General features: G+C 39.0%; 2 protein-coding genes and 1 pseudogene across 3 annotated transcripts; all 3 read right to left on the reverse strand.

Annotated features, from left to right (window-relative positions):
• Positions 1-372: 372 nt before the first annotated feature.
• LOC126620337 (cytochrome b561 and DOMON domain-containing protein At3g61750-like) lies at positions 373-2,571 on the reverse strand. Its single transcript, XM_050288791.1, has 3 exons — positions 2,142-2,571; positions 1,189-1,878; positions 373-893 (listed from the first exon to the last, which is right to left on the reverse strand). Exons 1-3 carry the CDS (start codon positions 2,397-2,399, stop codon positions 612-614), a joined length of 1,230 nt encoding a protein of 409 aa, XP_050144748.1. The 5' UTR covers positions 2,400-2,571; the 3' UTR covers positions 373-611.
• A 1,460-nt stretch (positions 2,572-4,031) lies between these two features.
• On the reverse strand, positions 4,032-5,571 carry LOC126620395 (uncharacterized; annotated as a pseudogene).
• A 3,434-nt stretch (positions 5,572-9,005) lies between these two features.
• On the reverse strand, positions 9,006-20,227 carry LOC126620315 (phragmoplastin DRP1B-like). Of its 2 annotated transcripts, XM_050288790.1 has the most exons (16): positions 20,008-20,227; positions 19,847-19,910; positions 19,653-19,757; positions 19,456-19,557; positions 19,152-19,202; positions 18,985-19,046; positions 18,760-18,850; positions 18,343-18,407; positions 17,826-18,020; positions 17,487-17,606; positions 17,255-17,325; positions 16,916-17,141; positions 10,395-10,445; positions 10,023-10,251; positions 9,668-9,816; positions 9,006-9,544 (listed from the first exon to the last, which is right to left on the reverse strand). In XM_050288790.1, exons 1-16 carry the CDS (start codon positions 20,134-20,136, stop codon positions 9,425-9,427), a joined length of 1,830 nt encoding a protein of 609 aa, XP_050144747.1. In that variant the 5' UTR covers positions 20,137-20,227; the 3' UTR covers positions 9,006-9,424. The 2 variants fall into 2 exon arrangements, 1 of the variants encoding a protein (XP_050144747.1); XR_007622375.1 differs by lacking the exons at positions 9,006-9,544; positions 9,668-9,816 and having other exon boundaries at positions 10,167-10,251; positions 16,831-17,141; positions 20,008-20,221.
• Positions 20,228-20,760: the final 533 nt, after the last annotated feature.

The raw sequence follows: 20,760 nt of genomic DNA on the forward strand, positions 1-20,760 counted from the left end.
CTCAAACTTATAAGCCAATAATTACATCACATTAATCGCTTATGTTATGGCTTAGAGTTTAGGTCGCAAAGTCAAACGCCCAATATTGCCCTTCTCATATTGATGTTTTCATGGATACCAATGTGAATCAGATCATAATATTAGGTAGATGTGATAAAAAAAGTATATCGTTCTTATTCTAGCGCAACAATATACTCTACAGATGTTAGAGGAGATGATCGCACATTGGTCATATGATAAAATAATATTCAGTTAATATATGAGAGGCGTTTCCACCTCTAATATCATTGAAACTTTTTACGATAAAACCCAACAACTAGTAACATGTGGTTAAGTTAGAATAATATTGATGATATTGATGGTGGATCATGCTAAAAAACACTTCCAACTTTTCTCTTAGCTTTTACCATGCACCTCAATTGTACGTACATATTATACATGTATTTGTCATTCATATATATCAAAAAATACGCGTAGCTATTTCATACAATTTTTTTTTTTGCATTCTGTATTTTACTCACTGTGATATCATGCATTACAAAAGACGAAGAAAAGAAAAGGAAGAAAAACGAGAGAGAAACCTCTTAGAGAACTTGAATCTTTCTTGCTGCCTATTGGATTGGATTCATTTGGAAGTTTGGAGTAATATCATCCTTCTCTGTTCTTCTCATCCTTGCCAATACTTCTAACAGAATTACTGAGACAAGAATTACGCCGAGAAGAAATCCGTAACCAATCTTCCAGTCATTTCCTTCACCTCCAATCTTGATCCCCAGAACTATGTTCACAGCTGCAAAGAAGACTGCAAACCTGCCAAGCCAGTGGTGGTACCAATTCCAGTACTTTCTAATGTTCTTGGCATCCTTGTTGGGTCTTAGAAAAAATGCCAATATCTGAAAATTACCTCTAATCAGAAACTCAGAAATATCAAATTACAATTCCTTTGTGGAACATGATATATTTTTAACGCGTAATGAATTGATTGTAGTGCTACTTAGATACACAAACTTGATACATTTGTTGACAGATTCTCTAAAATATATGGGTCTCACGTGGAACAGTATTTTTTTTGGGTCAATTCACGTGTAATGATAGGACCCGCCTCTGTAGGAGAATGTGTCAACATGTGTACTAGTTTTGTGCGTCTGAATCGTATTATTGTAATAGATTTAGTGGTGAGGGACAAACCTGAAGGATGCTAAGTACAAGAACAAAAATTCCTATGCCTCTATGCGTTGGAAAGTTGGCTCCTATTTTAGTATAGAGTTGCTGGCCAAGTACCACAGCTGCAAGCCCAATCACAAATCCAACAAATTGAATAATTGAATGGAGATAGTACCACAAAGGTTCCTTGTGCTTCAAGTATCTTGGCACAATTGCCCCAATAGGAATTATTAGACCCCATCCAAATATAGCCAATATTCCATGGTTCTTCTTCATTTGCCCAATATCACTAGGTGCCTCTCGCACAGATGCGGAGCCTGCAGAGAAATCGAACATGACGGTTGTTTTATCGTTGTGTTTGGTTAGGTGGTGGTGCTTGGGGTAACCGCTTCCGATAGCCAAGATGATTGGCTGACGAGCAAGACGAGCTTGGAATTTCATCTGAAAAGCCAAGTAAATTCTAGGTCCATGAAGCACAACAGAAGCAGGAATGCCAGTGAGTGGCAATTCACCTTTGTCTGGGATGACTAGTGACACCTTGGAGCCTTGCAAATAGTATTGCTTAATTCTTGCTTCGCCTTTTCTGTTAATCCATCCCACTATTGCACTTGAACCAACCATCATTCCATCTTTGGAAAATCCTATTCCTACCCATCCTGTAGTGTATACAGCGGATAATATAATGTTCACGACGTGATCTTCTGTCTGAGAGTACTGCAACAACCAAAAAAATGAAAGAAATAGCTAGCTAAATTTAATTATACGTTTGCAAATATAGTTTAGAAACGTATAATGATTTCCGCACAAGTCTTTTCTTCCCGTGCACCTTTGTTTATTCTAACATTCGAATTGAATAAATTAAATAAGAATTGAAGGACAAAAATGAACAGGAGTGTGCAGAAAGAGAGCAGGCGTGCATAAATTATTTCTCTATAGAACCAACTTAACAATGAAATCAAGATTGAGTACAAACTTACTCTCAAAACAAAAGTGTTCCAAATAGGTCTGCAGACTAGATCAGATGATGAATTACTATATGGTGGTAGCATAAAACTGCTCAGATCATTGTCACAAGGCTCCGATGCATCATTGCCCCCACCAGCGCTATTAACCCCCGGAACATAACTGCCATCAGCAGCCATAACATCAAACTTGGCCTCCAAGACAAGGGTCAGAATACATAGCCTGAAAGCAAACCTCGAAGCAAAAACCGACCAAGACCCCAAGCTCGCCATTGGAAAGATCAAGAACTAGGAATGCGATCCAAGGCTAGAACAGGCAGTGACAATACCATGGACGATGTAAGTTGTGAAAGAGAAGGCGCATTCAGGAGGTTGGTAGGTTTTAGTCTCTTGGGTTTGAAGGAAAATGGAAAGTGGTTGGTGGTGGTGGGGATGCTGGTTGGTGTTGGCAGATGTTTACAGTGGTTTAATTCTAACCAAATTTTTAGGACATTATCTCTTAGTAATAACCATTTCTTCCAATTCTTGCAAACTAAACAACCCCCACCACCACCCCCACACTCACACACGCAATAATATTTTGTTGGGTTGGACTTCATTATATTGCAAATAGTATGTCATTATATTGCAAGTAGCATGTCATTAAATTGCAAATAGTATGTAAGTATATTGCATATAGTATGTCAAGCCACTAGTAGTGAGGTTGGGAAGGGTGATGGACGGAGGAGTATACTAAGTTCAGGACTCTCGGAACCCTCTAATGTAACAAAAAAAAGTACCATTTTGTTTACGGTAAATGGGGGTAAGTGTCTTCGCCCATGAACGGTAGGTCTGGGGTTCGAGACTTGGGAGCAGCCTCTCCATAAATGGGGGTAAGGCTAGCCGACATTCACCTCTCCCAGACCCTGCGTAAAGCGGGAGCCTTGTGCACTGGGTACAACGACCTTTTTTGTTTACGGTAGAAGTTATAACAAGCAACGAGAGAGGGCGGAATAGTGGGTTAAAATTAGGATGATCAAATATTCGATTGCCTCCCATGTAATTAAAAAATACAATTTTATTACTTGGATGTTAGACAAAAATATATATGAGAATTTGTAAACCATATATGATGGTTGGATATGAATGAGATGAAACTTTGAAGTCGACTTCTTGTGTATTACAAGATACCATAATTAAGGGCCTATAATTGCATTCAAAAGCTTCTCACGCCCTAAACCAAATATAATAGGCACAACTACACCATAAGTGCAAAACGGGTAAAGAAGTTCACTTGATGTACAATGATTATTGATGAGCTTTTAAGCAATGCAAAGAATTAGATGCTTCATACAAAAAGTAAAGTCAACAACTTGATCGCTAGATCTCTTGGGCTGTTTTTTGCTACATGATGATAAATAATAGTTACTTTTTCGTAGTCAGGTAGCGGCCCTCTAACCGATTATATATCCTTTGTTATCTCTTTTAATACGTGAAAAGATATAGAACCGAGATGACTAAGATTCTCCCATAAATTTCAGGCAGCTTTCAAATGCAAAGTTCCTTGCTAGAACCTGCACACCGACGCAACAATTGAGGGGGTGCCCCCCAGTATCGGCCATGAATGAACACATCCAAAGTCTCCACCCTGCTCATTCATGATGGGACGCTATCAAGGACAGGCCTCTAAGGCCCACTGGGGGCAGCTGCCTACATTGAAGTTTTGTGTAGAGGAAAAACAATCACGAGACTTACAAAATTTAAATTTATTGTATTTAAGTACTTTAAGTGATTAGTTGAAATTTTAAATAATATGTACAAAATGCTATTATTGTGAAAAAAATGTCTACAAGTTGGCTTAATGAAATTTGAGAAGGAAAAGAAAAGCAATGAAATTATAGAAGAAACTCTACTATCATGATTTTTTTTTCCCTCAAGTATAACTAGAGGTTAAGGTCGCCCCACCTAAAGAAAGTTTTTAACTGCATCCTTAGATACAGTGACATTTTTAACCTTGATATCACTGATCACTGCACAGATTTGTTTGGAGAGTTATAAATTAAAAAGATATTCTCATCATTCTTCTCCCCTTTGCAAGTTTGATAGCGAAAGAAAACATGAAAAGTGATTTAGCCGTTAGCCAGGCACCCTAAAGATACGGTCCTCACCACTCTTCTCATCAACCTTGACAACCCATTTACTCTTACCACTCCCCTTACTTCCTCCACGCCAATATCCCTTGCCAACCTCAGTGTTCTTCCCAATCACGGTGACCTCCATTCCTTTCCCGATGGAATTCTTCGTAGACCTCACCGGAGCCCTCTTTTCCATCACTCCCAAATGCCCTTCCAACCCTTTTCTTTCACCAACCAAGTTATTAGCCACAACCACTGATTTTCTAGGGTTAACATCTAGCAACTTCAGCAGCCTTGTGTAATCATCATTCTTGCAATCAACCACAGAGAAATCAATGTTCTTGTAATTCGACAACAGCTCAGAAGGGTCACTGGTCTTGAACTCCACCAAGTCTTTAAGGCCTAAGTCTCTGATTACTTTCTTTGATTCATTGAGGACTGGCTCGGGAAGAATGCAAACCAGTTTTCCTCCTGTGTGTTTTGCAGCAACTGCTAAGGCTATCGTTGATGGCGAAACTGTCGAGGTCACCTCACTATGAGTTTGGCTTTCATGCCGGCAGCCAAAGCTGAAACAAATTCATTGCTGCCTGGCTCTTGTGTTTTCCATGAGACACATTGTCTCCCACGGTCATTGCACTGCAGAAATGAATACGAATTGGAGTTAGCACATTGGAAACATTGTCTTACATCCTTCTTTAAGCCCTTGAACAACACAAGAAAAAGGTACAAAATTGAAAAATGAGGGCAGTATATATGAAAATTGTTGTTTTATTTGACTTCGCCACATGTTGCATGTCAAACTATCAGCCTAGACAATTGATGAAGTAACCCTTTAGCAGTATGAGAATTTAACATGCAAAATATATCGTTTTACTAAAAGAAGTCAAACTATCAATGTAGACAATTGATGAAGTAACATTTGAGCAGAGAATTTAACATGCAAACTATATCGCTTTACTGAAAGAAAAGAAAAAATGTCAAACATCTCACACGATTTTAAGTCCCATTTCTGTCATGATATTTAAAGGCAATAAAACCCTAAGAAACACAAATGTTTTTTCATAGTTACGCCCACTTCCGAAAACTTTGAACTAAGAAACCCAAAGGACCAGTTGAATCAATAATTGATTCCAACTCTTAAACAAATTGGAGGAAAACACAACAGAGAAATTTACAAAGAAAGAAAGAAAGAGGGAACAAGAAAAGTACATACCAGTTTTAGGGTATCAAAATAAGCTTTTGTAGCAGATTCTGCAGACCATTCCATCACCCTCATAGCCCCCATGATCTGATTATTATAACTTGGTCCAGGACAAGAATTAAATCGTTTATCGTAGCCCTGGATTTGTGTGTTCTACGGTTGATGTATATACTCAAGGCCCTTTATGCAAAGGGATTCTCATTTTTTGAAAAAAATTGGGATTAGGTGTGGGGCCCACTCCATATCGAATTTTAACAATCCGAACTGTTTATTTTGTTAGTCTCGATTCATAGATCATCCTTGCAAAAATTCAATTCAATTCGAAACCATTTGCCTATTTAATTATCAAGATCATTTTTTATATATATATATATAACAAAATATTCGTTCATTTCTTTGAATCCAATTATATGTCTTAAATATTTCCGATTTGGCTAATATGTTACAAGGATGATCTATAAGGTCTACTTGAAAAATAGACGGTTCAGATCGTTAAAGTTTGATGTGGTATGGACCCCACAACTAATTCCCATTTTTATATAAAAAAATAAAGATCCCTTCCCTTAAAGACTTTATGTATATACTTGTCTTTTCTTTTGTTTGTTTGGTTTTTGTTTTGTTGGTGACGATATGCGGGAAATCATTTGCCTATAATTGGGAAACTCATGGTTTGATTCTTATTTTGGGTACACACTAAAAACTTCTTGTGAACTTACTCGGATCAATATGTTTAATTATTGTGTAGAAACCTTCCAACGGTGGAGGTAATGAAGTAGAGCAAAGTCTCATTTTCATTTTTTGTATTAATCAACAATATCGTTTATGAGATTTGATTCACGACCTTTACAAATCACATTATTATGGGCTTTTTTTTTTTTTTTTGAAAAAAAAAATGAATGAGTTATATAATATCATTGAAATGAAACAATTACAAAATAACTTGTAAATGTTGTGAAATAAATTACATATGAAATTGGGTGTGAGAGAGAGGGGACGATAGGAAGAGAGAAAGGCTCAGGTGTATAAGAATTTTATATTCACCTCCAAACCTTGTATCCTTATTTATATTAATCATGATGGGCTTACTTACCTTACATGAAATACAAAGCGTATGAGGATTTGATCTCCAAATACTATTGGGATTCTACTTTAAGTTTACATAATCACATTCTTAATTAATAATATTATTTACAACACCCTTCCTTGAGTGTGTACAACTTAAGAAGTAGTTGCATTAAGTTTTCATGAATAACATGGGTACGACCAACCCAAAGTAGGTGCCTTGTCAAAACCTCATCCGGATAGCAAAAACCTAGTAGAAAAAATGCTCATGTTTGTAGGGGAAAAAGTGCAATAAGGTCATGTGAATATGCTTTAGGAACTCCCCCTAAGTTTAATAAAACTCCCCAAGAGAGTGCCAGTGATGCAAATCTAAAAGCTTATGCAATCCAACTCCTTGAACAAGTTTATGAAAAGTAGACTTTGACAGCGACTTCATGAATAAGTCAACAAGGTTGTCCTGGGATCATATTTTCTTGACTTCGATCTTCTGATGCTCTCATTGTTAATGAGTGAAGAAAAACTTCAAGGTAATATGCTTGATATTGTCGCCTTTGATGTGTCCTTTCTTTAACTTGTCGATACATGCAACGTTGTCTTCATGAATTGTTGTAGGAACATCAACGATGGAAGAAAAACCACATGAGGTTCTTAGGTGATTAATCACACCCCTCAACCAGAAGCATTCATGCGGTGCTTCATGTAGGGTGGGAACCTCAACGTGATTTGAAAACGTAGCAACCAACTATTGTTTGGTTGATCTCTAAGATACTGCAGTATATCCAATGCTACAGACATAACTCGTTTGAGGATGAGCCTTGTGCGGGTCTGATAAATAACCAACGTTAATATATCCAACAGGCGGATATTATTCCGAGGACCAAGAGGGTTGGATCCGCTCGGTGATGTGTATGGACAGAATAAGTTTATATCCATTGTACCCTTATGGTGCGTTTGTTGCACGAGACTATTTTGGACTGGATTGGCTTGGCTTGGACTAAGCAGGATAAAAACAGTGAAGTGTTTAGTGCAGTACCGGACTAAATCACGGACTAAATTATTATTGGAATTCAAATATTTTTTTTTGTCAATTTTTAATTTATCTTGTTGATATTTTATTATCATCATTCTATGCTTTTTTATTTGGCTCACTCTCTCTCCCGTCTCTCTGCCCTTCTTTTCTTTTCATCCCCGTCTACTTCGCACCGCCCAGAACTTTTCTTCTTCTTTTCATTTCATTTCCTATCAACAATTTAGGAAATTGTGAATATGTACTTCAACCCATAATCTAAATATTGTACCCAATTTCTCCAATATCAGTTACAATGAAGAATTCAAATCAAACCCAGAAAAATTCCAAATTGTTTTTTTTTTCCATTTGTGGAGACTTCGTCTGATTATGCAGATGATTCGTCAGAATTTTCAGATGCTTCGTCGGATTGCCGGTTGTACAGAGGCCTCCGCTGAAATTGTGTACAGGACACTATTATTGGGATTGTTGATATTGTTTTGAGATTTAGGTGTTGCATTTGGGTTTCTGCATCTAGGCATGGTTGGTGGAAGAGGTCAAGGAGGAATGAGCCCAATCGGAGGGCGCGACCGATGAGCTTGGTCTGAGCGGAGGTGAATCAGACGATGGAGCTCGTGAGTTCTCTGATTTGAAATTCGAATCGAGGTCTTTGTTCATGATTTAGGGTTGGGGACGAGGAGAGGGAGAGAACGCGAGCAGAGAGGAGAGTAGATGACACGAGCAGAGAGCGATCGAAGGGATTAGCTAGTCCCATGGTTCATGACGTCTCTCGCTAAGACCGTCTAGCATGGTCCTTAGTGAAGGCGAGTCCGGCTTACTCCCACTAAAGCTAGTCCCGTGAAGTAACAAACATGGGACTGGACTAACTATTAATCTAGTCCAGTCCAATGAGGGCTAGTGAAGGGAAACAAACACCCCCTTAAGGTAACGCATGATGTCATTAACACCTATCCAGTGTTGTGTGTAGGCGCATTATTATATCTTGCCAAACGATTCATAGCGAATGAGATTTCTAGTCTAGTGCATTAAGCCAAGTACAATAAACCTTCGATTGCACTTCAGTATGAAACTTTAGGTTCCAAGACCCTTTCATCCTCATTTTTAGGACGAAACCATTCTCATTTTGCATCTAGAGTCACAACTCCTTTTTGGTGTAGTTCAATTGGTGGACTTGAATACCATGTGAACAATGCTCTATCTCCAGACCAAGACGGCGTTGAGTTTTCCCAAGATCTTTCATCTCAAATTCCCATTTTAGGTGCGGAACAGGTTTCTCCCTTGAGCAGTGTTGGAGTTGAAGCAGGTTAAGGTTCCATCATAAAATCAATTGACAATATGAAAAGGAGCCCAACTCTTATAAGCACATGCAAGAGATTCATACTCTCAACACACTTGCTCACATGTGGTGAATTTTTAAGCATAACACATGAACAACACAAATTAAGTGGCATGGAGAAACGTGTAAACCATTCAAGAAGGTAAAGTTCCACCATAACTAATTGACAATTTGGAGAGTAACACAACTTCTTATAAACAAAATATTTATACTCTCGACAGAGCCTCTCGAGCAATGCTCGAATTCCTCTTGAGACCCCTCCTATATTGCGTGAACTCCCCTTCAAACCCCTTCATGCAATTGAATCTAAAAGTAGAAAAAAGAAACAGTAAAAGCATTTTACATGAGTGTTGATATTCGCATTTCAAAAATTCACGATGCTCATGAAACTCCCTAAGTGTACCTTTAATTCTCTTTTTTTCACTCCTCATGGTAATTAATGAAAAAAGAATTAGTAACTAATCATGAATAAAAAGAATTACTACCATCCTAATTACTAAATTCTAACTCCTAACTCCTAACAAAGAAATTATTCACCTCTCCTCTTTCTCTTTCTTCCTACTTAGACCAAGCAACTGCTTCAATCTCAAACTGGGCACTTCTGTACAACTCTAGCCTCTTTGCAAGCAATGTACGCCTCTGCATTACCGCCGGATCCTCGTCCAACAACTTAGCCAACTGTTTTGTGTGCAACGAAAATTAAATGGTTTCGAAAATCTTATTAGTATAATTCTAATTCAACTGAGCTTGGTTTCTTTGTTCTTGTCAAATCTTTTCGTAAATTTCACTCTTGTAGGGAACAATCCTCACCTCCTTTGCACCCAACTCTGCGAAGAAATGATCGAGCAAGCAGCGTTTGGCCTCTCGTACTTGACAGTAGATGATGGACTTTGGAATAGCAATCCTTAAACTCGAACAAACCATGTTGACATAGCTTAACACATTGTGTCCTGTTTGTTTCAAACACAAAAAAACCGTGATCATCAATTCAACCACATAACCTGATAAATCTAATGACGAAGTGATGGTAGAATGAAATGGTTGTCAAACGGGCCATGAATATGTATCATTTTAAAATTGTGTCTCCCAGTTCTTCTTAAGTGATTCAAATCTTGGATATGATTATAGAGGTATTTAGAGTTAGAGAGCAACTCACCAACCCGCCGGAGGTATGCATCATTGTATCTATCGAAGAGTGAGTGTGTCGGATTTCCACCCTTGTCAATATCTTGAGGAAGCTTGCGGAAAAAGTCAACTGTTAGGTAACCACATTCCATATCTACTAGCTGTAGAGTTGCTCTCTTGCTTTCTTTTTTCATCCTTTCCAGTGACTCAAATGCTGCATTCGCAACTTCTACTCTTAAAGTGGGATACTGCTTTAGTTCCTACATAACAAAGAAAAACCATAAATTAAGAGAAAAGATTAGTCATGTTTAGGGACAAATAAGGAATGATAAGCAATGCTGACAAAATGTCCTAGATTCCTAATTTACAGACATAATTCATGAATGCAAGGTAATAAACTTACCGTAGTCTCATTGATAGATTTCTGAGCTAGATCCTTCAATATGCCATGAACCTGAAATCATGAAGAAAGACAATTAAGCAAAATGATTCGAAGCACTGACACATTATACATGTTTGTAATGGAAAAAATGATGGTAGCACCAGCACTGGAATTAACAGTTGGAGAATTAAAACAAACGAAAGATAGTTATTGATTTTCAAGGATTGTTTATATCTTTCATGAATGCATTACAATTGTTTAGCCATATATAAGGAGATGAACTCTCCTTGAGTTATGCCACAACCGGTGGACTCCTAAGAAAAGAGAACAAATGATTAGAGACACACTTGAGTGGTTGCTTTACCCCTAACCCTACACACTTGAGTAGATGCTTTAACCCTACTTAAAGAGAACAAATGATTAACCACTTAGGAGACACACTTGAGTGGTTACTTTACCCCTAACCCTACACACTTGAGTAGATGCTTTAACCCTACTTCCAATACTCCCCTCAAGCTGGATCCAGAAGATTTATGGATCCAAGCTTGGAAAAAAGTTGTTGAAACTAGTGAGAGGCCAAGGGTTTGGTGAAAATGTCGGCCAATTGATCACATCTTCTGGTATAATGGGTCTGAATCACTTTTGACTGGACTTGTTCCCAAACATAATGATAGTCAACTTCAATATGTTTCGTCCTCTCGTGAAACACTGGGTTTGATGTTATATGCATTGCTGCCTGATTGTCATAAAATAAAGACATGGGGAGAGTTGTAAACACTCCTAAGTCGCTCAGAATACCCTTTAGCCATATCAGCTCACACGCAGTGGAAGCCATTGCACGATACTCGGCTTCAGCACTTGAGCGTGCGATGACATTTTGTTTTTTGCTCTTCCATGTGACCAAATTTCCACCAACAAATGTACAGTAACCTATTGTGGACTTACGGTCAATTGCGTTTCCCGCCCAATCAACGTCGCAATATCCCATGAGTTGTGTGTTTTCATTCTTCTTCATGATGATGCCACGACCCACAGACCCTTTTAAGTAGCGTAATATCCGCTTAACAAGGTTCAAATGCTCAATTGTGGGAGAGTGCATGAATTGGCTTACGACACTTACGGAATATGTGATGTCAGGTCTAGTGATTGTTAGGTAGATCAACTTACCAACAAGCCTCTGATAATGGCGTATATCAGTGAGTGGCGTGCCCTCCAAGCTAGGTTTGAGCTTGCTATCCAGATGAGTAATTGCAGGTTTGGCATCTCTCATGTTAACTTCCTTGAGCAAATCCAGGATATACTTTCTTTGATTTAGAAATAGTCCCTTGTGAGAAGTTGCCATCTCTATGCCAAGGAAATACTTCAATACCCCAAGGTCTTTAATTGCAAACCTTTGTCTGAGTGACTATTTGAGTTTGAAGATCTCTTTAGCATTATCTCCTGCAATTATTAAGTCATCAACATAGATCAACACAACCAATTTGCCCACAGCTCCAGTGCGAACAAATAATGAGGAATCGACATTGCTTCTTTTGAAACCAACACTTGTGAGAACTGAGCTTAGCTTGCCATACCAAGCTCGGAGGGATTGTTTCAATCCATAAATTGATTTATGCAATTTGCACACTAAATCATGCTCATTGCTTTGAGGGTGCCCTAGTGGCAATTTCATATAGACTTCTTCTTCGAGATCACCATGTAAGAATGCATTCTTCACGTCCATTTGGTACATGGATCATCCCTTATTGACAGCCACAGACAATAGAACCCTAATTAAGTTCATTTTCGCAACAAGGCAAACGTTTCTTTGTAATCTACATCGAAAGTTTGAGTGAATCCCCTAGCCACCAACCTTGCTTTATGTCTCTCAATTGAGCCATCTGAATTGAATTTGATCTTATAAATGCATTTAAAACCCACAACCCTTTTTCCTTTTGGAAGTGTGGTTATACTCCATGTTTTGTGTTGATCTAGAGCTTTAAGTTTTTCTTGCATTGCTTCTTTCCACACTTCTTTGTTGTTAGCCTCATGGAAATTCTGAGGCTCACTACAACTTGCAATGTTACTTAGGAATGCAGCATGGGAGTGAGTCACCTTTTGGTAGGACACATAATTAGAGATTGGATGTTTGGGTTTGTAGGTGACGAAGTCTTGAAACCTTGAGGGAGGTTGTCTTTCACGGATTGGATTGCATCGTGGGGCTGTTGTGTGATTTGTCTCACATTCGTCCACATCTTGAGCCACATTGTGATGATCATCTTGATTGTCACCATCTTCATGTGTTGTACAATCAGAGTGAGGGCCGTCATTGCCACTTTCAGTGAGGGATGTCTCAGTGTTGATATGGCTGAGAACTCTATTTGTTGAAGCATCAAGGTCGATTCTTGGTAGAGGAAACACCTCCAACATACACTCTCCTTGACTTGTTATTTCAAGTGACTTGCTGTAAAAAGGGTTAGTCTCATGGAATCGAACATCTTTAGACACAATCAATTTCCTCAATTGGGTATTATAACACTTATATCCCTTTTGTGTAGAAGAATAGCCAAGGAAAATGCATTTAACAGCTCGAGGGTCCAATTTACCTCGATGATGAGGTTGAATATGTACAAAGCAAATACAGCCAAAGACTCTGAGGTGTGAAAGATCGATTTTCCTACCTTTCATGACCTCAAGGGGTGATTTAAACTCCAAGACTTTGCTAGGTAACCTATTTATGATATAGGTAGCTTCCATGACTCCTTGGGACCAAAATTTCTTTGGTACATTCATTTGTAGCATTAGTGCTCTAGTTTTTTCAAGTAAGTCACGATTTTTCCTTTCGGCTATGCCATTTTATTGAGGTGTGCCAACACAACTTGTTTGATGCATGATGCCATGAGTGCTCAAATATTGTGTCATGATATGAGATGTGTATTCGGTGCCATTGTCAAACCTTAAAGTTTGAATTTGAGGAGTGAAATGGTTTTTAAGAAGATTATGAAAATCCTTAAAAGCTTCCATAACTTCATTCTTAGACTTTAAGGGGGTGTTTGTTTGCCCTCACTAAGTGGGACTGGACTAGACTGGATTAGGTGTTAGTGTAGTCCCATGTTTGTTAGAGGAAGGGACTAGCTTTAGTGGGACTAAAGTTCACTCGCCCCGACTACAGGGCTCGCTAAAGGGTCTTAGCGAAACCCTCCAGAAACCAGCGGATTGCTAAGCCCATTCTGTCGTCCTTCTCGACTCCTCGTCCTGCTCGACTCCTCGACTCCTCGTCCAATTCAAAGTCACCCACCACTCCCCGCATCGTCTTCATCTTGCTTCACGACTTCGCCAAACCATCCCTCCGACCACTGCTGCGTCCTCATAAGGCTGCCGCGGCTTCTCTTTTCCATTTTCTCTTCATTTTCTTCGATTTTGTTGTGAAGATTCGTGAAATTACACTGGGTCTTGATCGATTTCTAGGTTTTGATTGATTTTTGGTTGCTGGAGCTTTTATTGATTTCTGGGTTTAATTGATTGTCTGGGTTTCGATCGATTTTGTCGCTGGAGCTTTTGACCGATTTCTGCCTTCTTCTGTTGCACCGTCACTATGGCCAGCTCGTCGGCGGTGCTTGCTCTTCCGTGGCCCAAGCCTGGGAGAGCTGAAGCAGCGCTACTGTAGGCAAAAATCGCGAGTTGATGGAGCACCTGGCGATGCTACCGTCGGTGGGCGTTGCTGACGAGAAGCAGATCGAGAGGTTGACGATGAAGGTTGGGGAGATCTGTTCAATTTTATACGATTTGATTATTTGGTTGCAAGTTGGGGAGATGGTGAGATTGTGGAGATAAAAAGGTAAATGGAGGAGCTTGCCGGAGAAATCGAGAAGGGGAAGAGCAGAGTTTGCTGGGAGAAGGATTGTAGGAAGAAATTAATTTTTTGATAGAAAAGAAATTAATTTAATAAAAATTATAGTACTGTTATAATTTAAAAATGAATTAAAAATAATAAAAAAATACTATGGGACTTGAAAAAAAATTAGTCTCTAGTTTAGTCCGGCACTGCACCAAACACTTCATTAAGTCAGTCCAACTTAGTCTAGTCTAAGCCAGTCCAGCTTAGTTCCTGAAGTTAGTCCAGTCCGAGATAGTCCGGTGCAACAAACGCACCCTAAGAGGTACAACCATGTGGCTCTAGAGAAATCATCAACAAATATCACAAAATACTTATAACCATCAAAAGATTCTAAAGTTGGTCCCCATAAATCCGAATGGACAAGTTCAAAACACTTACTAGCCTTGGATAAGGAAGAGTTAAAAGGTAATCTAGTGGCCTTAGACAAGTGACAGGTTTCACGTGAAATTACATCCTTCCCTAAGTTTGGAAATAAAGTTAACAAAATGGGTGGAGAAGGATGAGCTAAACGTTGATGCCACAATTGGTTATCTTGGATAGAGTAGGACTTGGCTTGAAACCCTATGGGATTACTCTTCGATATGTAATAGAGACCATCTAGATAAAACCCTTCACCAATCGTCTTCTTGGTTGCACATTCCTGAAAAACAACATTGTGAGGGGAGAATATGCAATTTAAGGTATTTGTGATTTTTCCCACAGATAGGAGTTAAAATGGAAAGGAAGGAACATATAAGGCCACCGACTCAATTTCATCAGATATTAAGTTGATTTTTCCCTTTCCTAAAACCTTTTCATTTTCACCATTTGCAATTGAAACTTAGGAAGGATTTAATAATTTTTCAAACGTATGAAACTTAGACACATGGTTGGTCATATGGTCTGTGGCACCCGAATCTACAACCCAAAAATCATGCAACATATTTATATTAAGAGCAGTTTTGAAAGCTTTCATGATACCTTGCATGTCTTCTTGAGGTACGTGTTTCGTGTCAGCCAAGAAACCAGCAAACTTGCCTAGCAAAGCTGTTGGGTTTCTGTCTTCAACGTGTCTATTTGGTCACTTCCAGTCTCTCCTTTCTTTCTTTGAAGATACAATGCAAACTCATTCATGAGTGCAACTGGATTAGCTGTGAAGTTCTTGACTATGTCAGACACATTTGAAGAGGAGGCAGACACATGATTTGCTCGATGTACAATACGGTTCACTCTCTGTGAAACCTTGTTGTCCTTCATGAAATCAGGCTTTAATTCTGGATGTAAAATCCAACATGTCTCCTTAACATGGCCCGTATAGTTGCAGTGTTGGCACTTCAAGTTTGGATGCTTCACTTTGTACTTCTTCTCGTTGATTAGGTAGGCCATTGCTTCAAATACATTGGCCTTTGTACCAATGTTCATGACCTTCCTCCTTACTTCCTCACGTTGAATTGTTGCACAAATACTGGTGAAGGAATGAAGTTAAGTGTTCATGAGTATGTGGCTTCGTAGGTCTTCATATTCTGAGTCAAGACTGGACAGAAGTTGAAATATCTTGTCTTCTTCTGCTCTCTTCCGTAGCAAAGCAGCATCAGTGGTATGAGGGCGATATATTTCCAACTCATTCCACATGCTTTTCATGCTACCTAAAAGTTGTACAAAGGGTTTACCTTCTTGTTGCAGGTTGGAGATGGTCCTTCTTTAATTGGAAAACCCGTGCAACATTGTTCTGACTGCCATACATTTCCTTGACAATCTCCCATAGCTGGAGTGAAGATTCAGAGTAACTGAATATTTCAGCTAGTTTACGTTCCATGGAATTCAGGAGCCATGACATAACCAGCTGATCCTTGCTAAGCCAGGATTCATAAGCTGGTGAGGAAGCATCAGGAACTTCAATGTTTCCATTTATGAATCCTAACTTGGTCCTTCCACCTAGGGCAAGCGATACAGCTCTCGACCAAGGCAAATAATTAAACTCATTCAACAAGACTAAGCTTAATCTTTGATTTGGGTTGATATCCACCTCAGGCATATTCACGGAGGAAAAAACCAGTGACCTTTCAGCATCCGACCCAAGAGGATTGTCTTTAGCCATTTTGAAGGTTGAACCCGTTCAGATGGTAGTAAAGCAGAAGCAGGTTATTTTTCCTGCTCTGATACCATATTGATTTTCAAGGATTATTTATATCTTTCATGAATGCATTACAATTGTTTAGCCGTATATAAGGAGATGAACTCTCCTTGAGTTATGCCACAACCGGTGGACTCCTAAGAAAAGAGAACAAATGATTAGAGACACACTTGAGTGGTTGCTTTACCCCTAACCCAACACACTTGAGTAGATGCTTTAACCCTACTTAAAGAGAACAAATGATTAACCACTTAGGAGACACACTTGAGTGGTTGCTTTACCCCTAACCCTACACACTTGAGTAGATGCTTTAACCCTACTTCCAATAATAGTGCCGAATGCAAATATAAAATTCAACATTTCATATTATTAACACATTCGTGCGCCCATCACATGCTGCAAAGGAAGCATTTTTGCCTCAGGTATGAAAGTCTTTTGGCCACATGGAAACTAAGACAATAGCTTACTTGTGCAGTATCAGTTTTATATGGAGAAAAACATTCCCATGGTTTAATTGCCTAAGGAGTTACATGCGAAGATATGTACACATACCGCATCAACAGCCATCTCTGCAGGACCTCTGATGCAAATCAAGGAAGATTCAATAAGGCGACGGTAACCTTGTTCAGGAGCAATTAGATGAGGCTGGTATCCATCTGCTTCAGTAATTAGCTTTCGGATGTTATCCATTGAAAGATACCTGTCAAACTGCAACCGTTTCAAAGCAGCTGGAAATTGATTGTCAAACACTCCATAAACTTTCTCACCACCAGAGCGCCTGGAGAAATTGAAAATGATCATAAATCCCAAGGTTGAATAAGGAAACCAGAATGAGATGAAAACAAACTTTCCAATTAACTTCAAAAAAGACAATGATAGCACAATACATACACGCCATCCAGATGTTCTTTAAATATCTGATCGAAAGTACGAGAGATTTCCATGATCACATATAATTTTCCCTGCTTGTTAAAAAACGATCGAACTGACATTAGCAATGCTTATTGTAATACATACAATACAACAATATAGACCACCCAAGAAAACTTTGCTAGGTATACATTATTTATTATGGAAAAAAGGAAAGGATATGACAAAGAACTATTTATATGTATATCCTTACTCCAGCATCAGCAGCAATAGGCTTCCCGAGTCGGCTTAGTTCTGCCTCTAGTTCACCAATAGTTTTGCTGACAAGAGACTGAAGGCCTGGAATTCGAGACTTGATGACAACTTCTAGATGCTGAAAGTTTGATTACGTTAAGTGATAGGTAAGAAGTTCATAAGTAAAAAAAAAAAAAAAACACTGACCACCATTGCAAATGTATCATTAAAAGGAAGCAGACTGGATCTCTTAAGTATGCTTCTCTAACTTTATAATCTATAAGAGCAAATAATTGTGTCTGAAAGTGCAACGACAACTGAACATATAAAATGCAATTAGGATAACAAACCTGCATACCTTAGAAAGCACCCTGCCTAAATGCTCAGAGCCCATCCTGTTTGCAAGATGCCTGTACTCTGGGCTACCAGAAAAATATTCACGCTCTCGACGCCTAGCAGCAATCATATCAACACTCTTGTTTATATCAGCTTGGGAGCGATTGACAATGCCAATCCAGGGGAACTGTAGCTTATATGATCTTCCTTCCAAAATCTGAAAAGTAAAAGTAAAATAAAACCCTAGAAACTGGAAACTCTCATGTAGGCAGCCATAATGATACTGTAATGTGACTTTTGAGTACAAAACAGATCGTGAAAACATGTGTGCAGCATTGATGATCTCAGAGCACCACCCTTACAATTTAATCATAACATTAGGTTTCACAGACCTAAAACAAGGGGTCCTAAAACAAGACAATAAAATGTCACCAAGCAGGTAAACTGCTTTGATTCCACACTTAAAAGCGAACACGTTTGCTCTCTTCTTTTTTATCTTCCTTTTTCCTCTTTTGGCTATGAATTCAGAAGTGACTTACATCAACTGCATTTGTACCCTGGTCCATAAGATCAATCTTCGTCAGAACTCCAAATGTCCTCTCCCCTGAGAAATGGAACCAAATTTAAAATCAATGTGTGTAAATGGAAAATACTCCTAATTAGTGAAATCTGCCACTTTTGAATTGACATATGTTTTGGTCATCCGAAGACGAGAGCATTTCTCAAAACCAGAGGAAACAAAACTTAAACATATGAAATCTTGATATCCTCCTTTCACCTCACTGCTACAAATTAAAACTCATCTTCTTATCTTTTTCGTTCGTTTTCACATCTTCACCCTTCCTGTTTACAACTTGTCAAATTTGTTCACCTGCTCAATCTTATTACTCTTTTTTTTTTTTAATTTTTGGAATTAAGTAGGCTTATTAATCATCCCCACCATGTAGCAATCTTACCTTTAGGATCAACTTCACGAGAGATCTTAATTGCGTCAGAAGTAGCAAGATCTTGGTTGGCAGGGGAAATAGCCAAAATAATACAGTTGGGCTGGCAAGAAAAGGCATATTATTCCAATAAATTAAGCATATTTCATGAGATGAAACATCTCATAGAAACACAAAACACAAGTCTCATAATCTAATAGCTCATAAATGTTCTAAACAACACAGTAAGAAGATTACTTTCTCAATGAAGGACCTAACCATATCCTCAATGTCCTTCACTGTGCTCTCTGCTTGACCATCTGCAAGACCACAAAAATCGACACAATGTCAACTTACATAAGGTGCCAACTTCCAAGGGAATTTATCCAACCCTACTTGAAAATTCTTAAAGGAGTTTAACTCACCAACAGCGACTTTCGTGAGCCCAGGAAGATCGATCAATGTCAAGTTCACAACTGCCAAGATTAAACAAATAATAAAGATAAATAGAACAGATTTTATGAGCTCCAGAGTAAAAATTTAGTGAAAGAGAACTAAAACGACTAGAAAAAGCTTTGTGAGCTCCAGAGTAAGTAACCTCTCTTTCTTTCGTTTCTTTCTTAACATTTATCTTTAAATTTATTATGAGCGATCAAACCGATCAGCTACATTCTGATTTTTGTGAATGTCAAATCCAACAATTCAAAGTTTTCGACAATTCTATCTCACCGTTAGGGGAGAAGATACTAAGATGGATGGGAACGGTAGAAATTGCCTTCGAGCGGCCGGTCTCTCTGTCGGTTTCATCAGATATCTCCTGTCTCACAGCAGCTACACATACACAAAGAAACAAGATCAACGTTTGCAATGCAGGTCAAGAAACCGAAACAATTTGCAGGAACAACGAAGAAGAAGAAGGAAATTACCAAAATCGGTGAACCGCTTCCTGGGGAGGTGCATAAACTCAGCGTATTCTCTTCCTTCGTCGATCTTATGCAGCTGCAAAACCAGAGGACGCCGCGTAACAATTCCTGCACGCAACGTGTTCGAATCAAAACCCGAACCCGAAAACCAACGCGTTCACGTAAGAATCCAAAAAAGACGCGGTTTCATGCATTACCTGAACCGCGAGGAAGAAAGTCCTTGCCGACGACGCTCTCCAACACGGAAGACTTGCCGGAGCTCTGTCGAAGCAAGAAAGGAAACGAGAAACGAGAAACTCGATGAGATTTAATTCAAGAAAGCGTGAAGTTTGAGAGGGAGATATTAGAAATGAGAGACCTGGCCGCCAACGACGGCGATGGCGGGCAAGGAGTCCCAGAGAGTGGGCATGGCGCCCTCCTCGCCGTGGTCGCCGAGGGCTGTGCAAGCCCGCTGTATTTTGTTCACCAGCGATATCAAACTCTCCATCGGACGGACGTTTCGGATCGCTGAGTCGAGTCGTTTCGAGGATCGGTCGGAGGTGGCGAGCGTAGAGAGAGAGAAATAACAGAATTTTGGAGGGTAGGAAACGACGGGAAATGGAATACCGGGTCGTTGGTGCGAAAATTTCTGATGCGTCCAAAGTTTGAAAATTGGGCAAGTTTTAGATTAAAAGCCCAAAGAGATGCGTGGACCGATTCTACCGGATCTAAACCTTTTTATGGGCTTTAAACGAATTCATTTTTTAAGCCCAACTCCTAACCATATCATAAACCGCCTGGCAAAATTTGGTTTTCCCATATTCAATGTCCTATTCAAATTTTACAGTCTAGCGATATTTCTTTTTTATTTGTACATGATAGGTTTTATGAGTTTAGTTTCAATTTTATTTGTGATCTCTTCCCTTAGTGTAAATATATTGTAGTATAAATATATTATAATGTCGAGTGTATAAGTGCTTGTTGGAACCAAATTTGCGCATTGTCATAGACAGAGAAGCTAGGCAAATCCAACTACCTGAAAAAGAACAAACAACCACAATTAACCTAAGGTACCAATGGGGTACTAGTCAAAGGCTCCCTAGGATTAGATATTGTGTTCTTGCAAGAGTAT

Source organism: Malus sylvestris, chromosome 1 (genome assembly GCF_916048215.2).
Source record: "Malus sylvestris chromosome 1, drMalSylv7.2, whole genome shotgun sequence".
NCBI lineage: Eukaryota > Viridiplantae > Streptophyta > Magnoliopsida > Rosales > Rosaceae > Malus > Malus sylvestris.